This window comes from Perkinsus marinus (genome assembly GCF_000006405.1).
Source record: "Perkinsus marinus ATCC 50983 genomic scaffold scf_1104296929318, whole genome shotgun sequence".
NCBI classification, from domain to species: domain Eukaryota; phylum Perkinsozoa; order Perkinsida; family Perkinsidae; genus Perkinsus; species Perkinsus marinus.
This window is the reverse complement of record NW_003216498.1, coordinates 978627-988667: the sequence shown is the minus strand read 5'-3', so window position 1 is coordinate 988667 and position 10041 is coordinate 978627. Positions and strand designations below refer to the sequence as shown.

At 50.2% G+C, this 10041-nt stretch overlaps 4 protein-coding genes across 4 annotated transcripts in view; 2 read left to right on the top strand and 2 right to left on the bottom strand.

Annotated features, from left to right (window-relative positions):
• The window catches only part of Pmar_PMAR012640 (methionine aminopeptidase 2, putative), a gene marked incomplete at its 5' end in the record, with an annotated part of 1930 nt that extends 723 nt beyond the window's left edge, over nucleotides 1-1207 (top strand). The window contains 8 exons of the mRNA XM_002787815.1: nucleotides 54-151; nucleotides 197-318; nucleotides 369-441; nucleotides 485-602; nucleotides 660-751; nucleotides 804-931; nucleotides 984-1099; nucleotides 1151-1207. Of these exons, the coding sequence (XP_002787861.1) occupies nucleotides 54-151; nucleotides 197-318; nucleotides 369-441; nucleotides 485-602; nucleotides 660-751; nucleotides 804-931; nucleotides 984-1099; nucleotides 1151-1191 (788 nt within the window). The 3' untranslated portion in view covers nucleotides 1192-1207. The remainder of the gene's footprint in view (nucleotides 1-53; nucleotides 152-196; nucleotides 319-368; nucleotides 442-484; nucleotides 603-659; nucleotides 752-803; nucleotides 932-983; nucleotides 1100-1150) is intronic.
• Nucleotides 1208-2297: 1090 nt separating this feature from the next.
• Nucleotides 2298-4798, top strand: Pmar_PMAR012639 (conserved hypothetical protein; the record flags this gene model as incomplete). The annotated part of the gene is made up of 13 exons (XM_002787814.1): nucleotides 2298-2440; nucleotides 2545-2658; nucleotides 2702-2807; nucleotides 3031-3174; nucleotides 3224-3296; nucleotides 3347-3438; nucleotides 3483-3591; nucleotides 3640-3852; nucleotides 3900-4012; nucleotides 4062-4219; nucleotides 4266-4452; nucleotides 4500-4600; nucleotides 4651-4798. The coding sequence occupies 13 exons, from the start codon at nucleotides 2298-2300 to the stop codon at nucleotides 4796-4798; spliced, it is 1701 nt and encodes a 566-aa protein (XP_002787860.1).
• Nucleotides 4799-7111: 2313 nt separating this feature from the next.
• Pmar_PMAR012638 (conserved hypothetical protein) lies at nucleotides 7112-8494 on the bottom strand (the record flags this gene model as incomplete). Its single annotated transcript, XM_002787813.1, has 1 exon — nucleotides 7112-8494. One exon carries the CDS (start codon nucleotides 8492-8494, stop codon nucleotides 7112-7114), a length of 1383 nt encoding a protein of 460 aa, XP_002787859.1.
• A 1127-nt stretch (nucleotides 8495-9621) lies between these two features.
• On the bottom strand, nucleotides 9622-10011 carry Pmar_PMAR012637 (hypothetical protein; the record flags this gene model as incomplete). The annotated part of the gene is made up of 1 exon (XM_002787812.1): nucleotides 9622-10011. The coding sequence occupies one exon, from the start codon at nucleotides 10009-10011 to the stop codon at nucleotides 9622-9624; it is 390 nt and encodes a 129-aa protein (XP_002787858.1).
• Nucleotides 10012-10041: the final 30 nt, after the last annotated feature.

The following is a 10041-nucleotide window of genomic DNA, read 5'->3' as shown; positions in this document are numbered from 1 at the left end:
TGTAATGACATCGCCCGGTTCTGATGGGAGAAGGGATCGTCTCTCCTTTGTAGGTTCGCTTAACAACGTGGCTGCTCATTACAGTCCTAATTATGGTGACACTACTGTATTGAAGGAGGGCGATATCTGCAAACTCGACTTCGGAACGCAGGTGGGCTCGGGTGGAGCCTCTAGGCGCCTTCATGGTGTATGTCAGGTTGGAGGTCGTATCGCAGATTGCGCTTTCACCATTGCATTCGACCCGAAGTTCGATCCCTTGATCGAGGCAACCAAAGAAGGAACTAGAGCTGGTGTCAATTTCGCTGGTATAGACGCGAGGTGATGGCTGTCCGGGGGGAGGGGCCAATTCCGTACCACTCCTTTTGCAGATTCTCCGAGATTGGTGAGGTCATTCAGGAGGCTATAGAGAGTTATGAGTTCCTCGAAAGGGATGGTGCCGAGGTAAGGTTGTTGGTGTAAGTGGGAGTATCATCGGTTGTTATAGGCTATCCCCATCAAAGCCATCGAAAACCTGAGCGGGCACTCGCTGGGCAAATACCAGATGCATGGTGGACAGGGTGTACCCATCGTCAAAAACGACGAGCCAGGATGCATGGAGGAAGGTAGGGCTTAGGGCTACGATTTTCGAATTACGAATTTCGTGGCGAGTGACGTTTCAGGCCAATTCTATGCCGTCGAAACCTTCGCGAGCACTGGTCGGGGCTACTGTATAGAGGAGGGTGAATGCAGCCATTACATGCGGACCTTCGATGTACTACTTTACAGCTCTTCTCACCTGTGTCTACACCTTCCCCTTCTCCTAGTTGGACTCACATGCTGCTTCCCAACAGCTCCGACTTAAGGGAGCTAGGGGCCTCCTTCACACTATCAACAAATACTTCAGTACACTACCTTGGTGCCGTCGTTGGCTCGATGATTGCGGCGCTACGAGGTACCACTGGGAGTCAGAAAGGTAGACCTTTGATATGCTCTGCCTGGTTTAGGCATCTACTGTCATTGAAATCGCTGGTCGATAACGACGTTGTTGTACCCTATCCTCCACTTGTCGATATCAAGGGAAGTTACTCCAGTCAATCTGAGCATAGTATCATCCTGAGAAGTAAGTCATACCACTCCTTTTCCACTTCCTCTCATGGTGATGCTCTCTCAGGCACATGTAAGGAGGTAGTCACTAGAGGTGATGACTATTAACTCCCTCACTAGAAGCATACTGAGTCCTTGCTACTGTTGTTTCAATCACCGTCCGAGTTGTGTTGATAGGTAATTAAATGAGCCGTAGGAAGGTCTTTTCGATGGGAAGTGGAGGATGGATGGTATGGTGGGAGGGTTTTATCTTTAATTCCTGTCGTCATGGTAGTGCCGTCCCACAATTTACGCGTAGACCCAACAGAGGCTGGGGAGACCCCGTTGGCGACCGGTCGGACCCCTTTTCATTACTACCCTTCGACCACCAATGACGCCGCGGTATTCGCTAGACCTACTTATCCTCCAGCTTCAAGTACTCGCTCTACTGGGCCCCACGAAATCAGGTGACCAATGGGGCTCAACAGCAATAGTTTGGTGCTAATATGTTACCGAGGATCGCCTTGGGGGTCAGGGCTAGCAGAAGTCAGAACTTTGAGAGTAAGGGTCGCTCCTCCATTGTCGGTTATTATACTGTACTCATTACCCGATAATATCACTGTCCATTTCTACTGTGTCTGTGCCCACCTCCTATCCTGGGTCAAGCTCATTACCATCATCACTAGTGCAACATCAAAGCCCTGGTAACTGACACCCCTCCACTCTGGGGGACGGCCTCTAGTCCAGGTCCGTCTGCCGTCCGGACTGTATCCCATTAAAATCATGAAGCATCGGCTCAGTCGAGCAGCGTAGAGGCGCCACCCTTGGATCAGCAGTATCCTCCTACACAATATTCGGGTACGGGATGGTAGGCCATCTTTCATGTTAATCAATAGGAGTGTCTTAGGTGTTGGCGGAGTTCGGTCCTGAATACGCTGACCTCAGCGAACGAGAGCTCTTGAGGAATATCAGGCGACATGCTCCTGATGCTCTTCTCGAGAAATACAATTTGGAAGGACAGATCTACAACAGTATGTTGCTGTCACTGTTGATGGTTTCCAACCTTACGACTAGTCGTGTTATTGTCGTTTCTTGTGGCCACTTTTTGCATTACGCATCGACTGTCTGACTGGTCCTTCGTTGGGGTCATCCCAGTACCAGCTATTATCCACTCTAGCGATCTCGTCGAGTTCGGGGTGCGGGCGGGTTCTCTTTCCTAGTGGGATTCATCCGTCATGACTGCTCCTCTCAATGTCCCGAAGCCTGAGCTGGCAGAGTACTTGTGCTGGCGGTGCCAGCTGCGATACAAAGGTGTGAAGGACCCAGAGCAATACAAGGCAGCGGACTGGGTGGGACCACCCTCAGAGGAGGAGTGTCGGTAGTACTGCGGGGGAATTTTAGTGGCTCGATCGAATGGGGAGTTGTCATTATTGGATCGTTATCGCAAACACGAGAGTGATCTGCTCGTCTTTGCGCTGTCAGATCCGAGCCGGAATATCTGTGTGGAGGCTGTTTTGGTCTATTAGAGGATCCCTGGGTCTCTGGGCACGAGAATCGGGTGATGGAAGAGATCGTTGCGGCGATCGATGCATCAGGGTACGTCACATGTGGTCTGCCAACGGACCTATTCCGTTTTTAGGTTTGAGGATACCTACGATCTTGTCCTCTCAACTCGTTTATCACCTGCTTTGGTCGTCCGAGGATTCATCGAGAAGGTCCTCTACGAGCGAGGGGAAGTCGATGAGGTCAGTAGTCATGGGGGGTCTCGTCTCTTATCATCCGTAGTACATTGATGCCGTATATACTCTCCCAAGTGATACCCGACCGTGTGGGAGTAGTACCGTCTGGGCTGCAGACCCTTTGTAGCAAGAGTATGTCGAGTGGCTGTTCAGACTACATTGAATGCCATGCAGTATAGTGGAATTCTCTTTTCTGTTGCGTTGAGCTCACATGATGATGGGTTGTTAGGTACCAGAGGTTCGAGAGGTCCTCCGCTGGGTGCTCTTGCCTGAGCTTCATCGCAAGATGCGGGCTATGACCCCTGGCCTGACGGAGGAAACTCTTGCAGGCTCAGGCCCAGTGGCGGAAGCTTACTTCAGGGTTACTCTAGAGGTAGTGACAGTGTATCTGCCTCCTTCTCCTCTTTTTCATGAGTACTCAGGTGAATTCTCCGGCTGCTGACCAGTTGGAGTGCTCAGCGTTGGCCAGTGAACAACGCATCAAGCCGCCATCGCGTAGAGGCCTCTTGTCGCGCTCAAGGAGTCTCATGAGCTTCCTGTTTCAGGTTGGAAGGACGATAGGAAATTTGCTCGGAAGGGAGGGAAGGGTAAGGGAAGGTGGCGCAGAGACAAGGACAGGCGAGGGTCCTCTAGCGACGTGAGTGTGGGGATGTAAAGTCACCACTGAAGTGTGATGGTCAGCCTACTAATGAGGAGTCCTCCCCTGAAAGCTCCGAAGAGTTGCCATCAACCAATACCATCATTAAGGCGATGAAAGGGCAGAGTTCCGACAGGCTGGAGACTCTACTAGGTGGTGTTGCGATCTCTGATGAGGTTGGGGATGGTCACTGGATGGCAGGTGTTGATGACCTCGCCCAGTGCATGATTGCGTACCCCAACACGACACCTGAGTTCAGACCAACGCTGGAGGCAGTGATCAGTCGTGATAGCATATATCTCTTTGGGAGGTATAGGAAGTTCAGTCGGAAGATCTCCCAGACCCCCTGGCTGGTCCATGATGGAAGCAAACCCCGTAGTCGGTGTGAGACCTCTGCCTCGGAGATTGCGCTGAGTGAGCGAACTCGCTTTCGAGTTAATACTGACCGGGTTATTCATCAGAGCCGATCTGCGAGGCCCTTGGAGCGGACTGGACACGCTGTAGTTTCTGCAGTGCTGGTCGTGAGGATGTCGATGTACGTATGCTCGGTAATGGTCGCCCATTTGCTGTGGAGGTGAGTCGTTGCTATCTATTGTCAAGGGTATAGCAGGACTGTTTTGCAGATCCCTGATGCCCATAGGAATCTGCTCTTGCCGCACCACAAGGTGTCATGGGATGCCCTTGCGGCCAAGACGGATGCCTTTGAGGTTATGTTCATCCACCCGGCGGACAAGCATGTGATGGAGTGGTTGGGCTGGTCTAGTGAGCGCCACACTAAACTGTAGGGCTAGAGATGGTTTGAGAAAGGCATGCCGGTTCTTCCTCAGGTACGTATGCATGGTGTGGAGCGAAGACCCGGTCACAGCGGAGGTGGTGGCTCGCGTGAACGCCATGAAGGAAGTCGAAATACAGCAGCGGACTCCCCTTCGAGTTATGCATCGACGAGCCAACGCCATGCGAAGGAAAATGATGCACAGCATAACCTGCGAGATGGTGAACCCTCATTATCTCAAGGTCCTCGCGCGGAGGAGTGGGCATGAGTTTTAGCTTGGTCGTGCCAGGTGTCCCTTGCATGCAGTGCCGGAATGTACATCAAAGAGTTCGTCCATGGCGATTTCGGTCGGACCAGACCGTCCATGGCTGATCTACTCGGCTCGAAACAGTGAGGGGGTGTCACTAAAAGAGTGTCATGTGATACTCGTTCGTTGTCAGTTGTGATATACTGCAGTTGGATGTTGGTGACCTCGTTGAGGAAGAGGACATGAAGGACTACGTCCCCCTCAAGTGTCGCGAGGCAGAGCGTCAGACTGAGCTGGCGGACAGGGCGGCTGCAAGCTCATCACCAGAAGAAGAAGGATAATCAGGAATGTCCAGTGCGCTGATGAGGAGGTCTCTCACTGTCTCTACCAAAGATCGAACGTTTCGTGTAATTATGACGGTTTGGTTGAAAATTGCAGAATTCCAGAAAATTGCCACAATATATAGAGATTGCCGCTATGTGAAGTGCTACTATGTAACAAGATTGAGCAAGTTTGTCCATAAAAGGGGTGAGCCAGTAAACTGCTCCTTGTACCATTGAGCAAACTGCCATTTTACAGAGGGGCAGTTTGCTGCTTTACGAATATGCAAGTCCACAATGGAGTAAATTGCCGCTTTGCCACTACAAGTTTCCGAGAAGGACAGAGCAAATTACCACGCGTGTAATTCGAACTGGGCGAATGTTGCGTGCCTGGGATGCTGAAGTTCACACTTGGGAATTTTCGCCATGTTGAGTTTTCGCCTGTATAGGTCCTCAACACTCCTAACACAGTCGATAATAATTGCTCTAAAAAGGCAGTCTATTGGTGCGGCACGTGGAATATCATGGTTTTCCGCAATTTGTATGATGCGAATCAGGTGGGGGGTCCTCACTAACTCAGCGACCCTGAGGATATTAGGGAATGATAACTTTCACTTTAGCCGCGATCCTCCACATCTGCTTGGTGCCGTATAGTGGCAATTATACTATCCGCATGATAACATAATTGCATGTACTGAATAATTCTCCGTATTCGACTTTGGTTATAGCTCGCGCTACCTCCGAAATGTTATGCTGTATAGATCATGTTGTCACGAAGTAATCCGGTGATAAATGAGCTATGAAGTGTTACGCTTGATGGGTACTTGATAGATAAGCAAAGCTACGGAGAGGAAACTGGAGTGAAGTGGGGGCCATAGGTGTAACGTGTAAGCGTAGTGTAAGCGAACCAATGCCCATAATGGGTAACTCATTACGTTGAACATTGCGTAGTAGAAATGGCGTTTGAACGAGCTAAGCAGCAGAACGAACAACGCAATAGCTGAGTGATGCGAGAAGTCGCACAAACCAAGCTAGTGAAGCTATTGTGGGTGATACTCTGAGGAAGTATATCAATAGTGATATACAGTCTGTTTGCTAGAGTAGAGGAGCACTATAAGGTGCGCTTAACCGATGACGAGTCTGAAAGGGATTCAACGAAACAGCCCGGCTTCTTGAAGAATTGGGTGCTGCGGTTGTAGATCGAGAGGTTAAAGATATCTTAGGCTAAGATTCTTAGCATACTACATCTTTCAGAAATCTGTGTTGCGAGTGATGTGGCTTGACGGAGACCACCAATTCGGCAAGTAGCGCAATCTGATTTCGCTACTAGTCAAATGTCTTTATACAAGAATGTGATTTCGGAAATCATATTCTGGGAAGGTTTATGATGAAGGTTTACACTGTGCAATAACTTACACAGTGTGAATCTTCATCGTCAGCAGCCTGAGATTGACATCCTTTCGCGAATGTGATTTCCTTTTTTTTCCGGGAAAGTATACGGTGCACGAAAAAGTAGCAAAAACGTACGACTTGCAGGAAAGCACTTCTAAATTTGCTACTTGAAATGTTCGCTTGTTGATATCTATACCAGTTATTGCTAGGGTGTAACTGTGGTTGATACTCCGTAGCTGAGAGAGCATGTACACAGGACTCATGTGACAGGAGCAAATAAGTGAGACTGTCGGAAATTATAGCATTTGGCAAATCCGCAATATCAGCAAAAAGTTGCGATTGCCGGATTGTATCACACCGCTCACAGTTAGGGTACTTCCCTCTTTGCAGTATCAGTCTTAACTGCTACGACCGGTCTGTACATCACGACACAAGCACTTCCCATTATGGGAATCCCATAGTGTGTGAACCACGAGCATCATCTCTGAGACTCGCGGAGTTCGACCTGATCTTGATACGCCCATAGTCCCCCCGAAAGGAATACATGAATAAGCACGCAATGAGCCGTACAAGCCATGTAGACCATCGGATCTGTGGTTTAGGACTCGTGTATTAGCTCTCAGTTCTATTTACCAATACTGCCGCTCGAGACCCGACATGCCATCACCTTTGGGATCAACCCGTGTTGAAGAGCCAGGACAGTAGAACCTCCCCTATTATTTTCAACTCCACGTACCCCCCTCCCAATCTGTCTCTTTGATACTGGTGACATGTCAACTTGTATCGAGTTGACACACAGAATTAACCCACCAAGTCCCTACTTGATGCAACTCGACCTATCACTTTTGCTCACGAAACAAGGAACAGTTATTTTATAACAAATGCGAGCAAGGATAGTCACATACGGACAATATCCCGAAAGAGGACTCCGAGGAACTAGAATTAGTTCATGAAAGGAGTATGATGGACGAAATGCCAACCCCAACTGCCGATGATGCCGCGTTTGTTCTCGTTAACCTTAGTGGACTCGATGAGACCCTTCTGGATGGCAGAGAGCTTGCCCCAGAGGACCATATGGCCGGTGCCAGGAGCAGACTTAGCACCCAAAACGAAGCAGGCCTTGTTAGGTCCGAGAGAAGTAGCAAACATACCAGCACCCCAAGGCCACCAAGTGGTGACGAGGTCCTTGGCACCACCGAGACCGCAGCAGCCGCCAACGGACTTACCCTTATGCTCGAGGTGGTCCAAGATCTTGATGTTCTTGGTAGCATGAGCAGCTTGCTCCTCAGAAGGATAAGAGATCTTGGGGATCGGGGGAAGCTCAGGAACCATGTTGCAATCACCAATGGCGAAGATGTGACCGTTACCCCAGAGGGATTGAGAACCATCCTCGTTGACCTTGTAGACCTGCAAGTGCTTGTTGACGTGGATCCATCCTCCGCCACCGGGGCCACGCTTCTTGGGGTCCTTCTCCTTCTTGTCCTCCTCTAAGGGGTTGTAGCCAGTCAAGCACTCCTTGGGCATGAACCAGTTGGAAGCCTTAGTGCCGATGCACACGAAAGTGCAGTCAGGCTCGCCAGTGAGCCCGATCTTCTCCCAGAAGCCCTCCTCCTTAGGAGCATACTTCATGCCGTAGTAGCACTTGATTCCATGCTCCTTCATGTACTTGTCGCAGTAGCTAGCGGCGTTCTGAGGGAGGGGTCCAAGGCACTTGGGGAGGAAATCCATGATGGTGAGCTTGAGGTTGGGGAAGTAGTGCTGAAGCTCAGTGACCCACTCGACACCAATGAAACCGGCACCGACGACGAGGACGTTGGCCTTCTTCTTGTTGAGGGCAGCAAGCTTCTCGTGCTCCTCGAAGATATGACGACGGCGACCCTCAATGAAGCGCTCATCGATATGCTTCCACTCGGACTCAGCAATGGCACCCTCATTCACAGTAGGGGCCCAGAGAGACTCACCCCACTTCGAGAAGAGACCGAAAGTGCAACCGGCGGCGATGACGCAGTAGTCGAAGGCGACCTCCTCGGTATGATCAGAGAACATAGGCTTGACATGAGCGATCTGCTTCTCACCGTCGAGCTCAGTAACCTCACCCCAGAGGAACTTAATGCCCATAGTGCGCTCAAGAATCGACTGGTAAGTGAATGACAGAGCGTCGTAATGACCGGGCTTGACATAAGCACGGAGAACACCGGGAGTATACTCGAAGTACTCCTTGGCATCAACAAGGGTGACATCGAAACGACCCTTGAGCTCGTTGGCGGCGAACATGCCGGAGAAGCCACCTCCGATGACTAAGGCGCGGCGCTTGTCAGAGACCATCAGCGACAAACAAATACTGAACCACACAAAATTCTCTTCAAATCACCCTGGCAGCTGCTCTTTCGCGAAAAAAACACCTACACATAATGAATACGAGCGGAGACATGAAGAATTCATTCGAAAATCCTACCACTCAGCCTAAACGAACACGGTTAAGATATCCACAACCAGTTGCGACCGAAGAGCTTTGCGATGTCTGCACACATGCACAGCTGCGCGCTGCATAGCTAATTTGTCCCTCTTCTGGGAGCGTAGTCGCACTTGGTGGTCGAGAAAATTTCCATGCCTCTCGTGTTTAGAGGAGTATTCGAGGGGCAATGGAAATCCTCGATGTAAATCCATCTATGGGGGAAGACTACAATGCCGAACGGTGTTCTAACTCTTCGAAACGATATGATTTAGAGATGAAAGAGCAAGGTTTCCTCATCGTGGATTGGGCACGGTGCACACAAAAAGAGACATTCAGCCTTTTCGACTCCACGAGGCGACGCAGTCGTGGCTGATTAGATTCGTCAGTGATCTCTCATAGAATTTTGTGGACAGGAGCTATTCACTGGAGTGTGTCCAGACTGGTGTCATTCGTGCTCCGGTTTTGAAGGATACAGAGAGAACGTCGTGCACGCGTCGCGATTCTCTATATTGACATGCAACCCCCGTAATTGATGAGCAAACTGATCCATTAATGCTTATCAAACTATCTGCCTCCACGACCAGGTGTCAGTTTCCCTCTGCTGGACAAGGAATCTCAGGTCAGAATTTAGGAGAAAATGAGGACCAGCGACCTTGAACAAGCCGCTCATGGGTACATCATTAGTCTAACGATATCTCTGCTATGTTCTTTTGAGACTCGGAAGACCTCTAACTTGACTTACCCGAAATAGGATGTCGGAGCCAGGATAAACTGCTTCTGACGCAACCCAGCGTAGGCTCAACCCAGGGAAGGCTTCCCACACTCCTGTGTACACAACTATATGACGATTAAATGCCCCCCCCGATGATCGGGGCCGGATCCTTACTCACAAAACTTCACACACAACTCAACACTGGTCCCGATAGACAGGAGGATTGCTCGAGCAAAAAACTCATCTACGGAAACATCCGCAGCAAAAAATACAGTAACAGCAAGACTAGTTCATGAAAGGAGTGTGATGGACGAAATGCCAACCCCAACTGCCGATAATGCCGCGTTTGTTCTCGTTAACCTTAGTGGACTCAATGAGACCCTTCTGAATGGCAGAGAGCTTGCCCCAGAGGACCATATGGCCGGTGCCAGGAGCAGACTTAGCACCCAAAACGAAGCAGGCCTTGTTAGGTCCGAGAGAAGTAGCAAACATACCAGCACCCCAAGGCCACCAAGTGGTGACAAGGTCCTTGGCACCACCGAGACCGCAGCAGCCGCCAACGGACTTACCCTTATGCTCGAGGTGGTCCAAGATCTTGATGTTCTTGGTAGCATGAGCAGCTTGCTCCTCAGAAGGATAAGAGATCTTGGGGATCGGGGGAAGCTCAGGAACCATGTTGCAATCACCAATGGCGAAGATGTGACC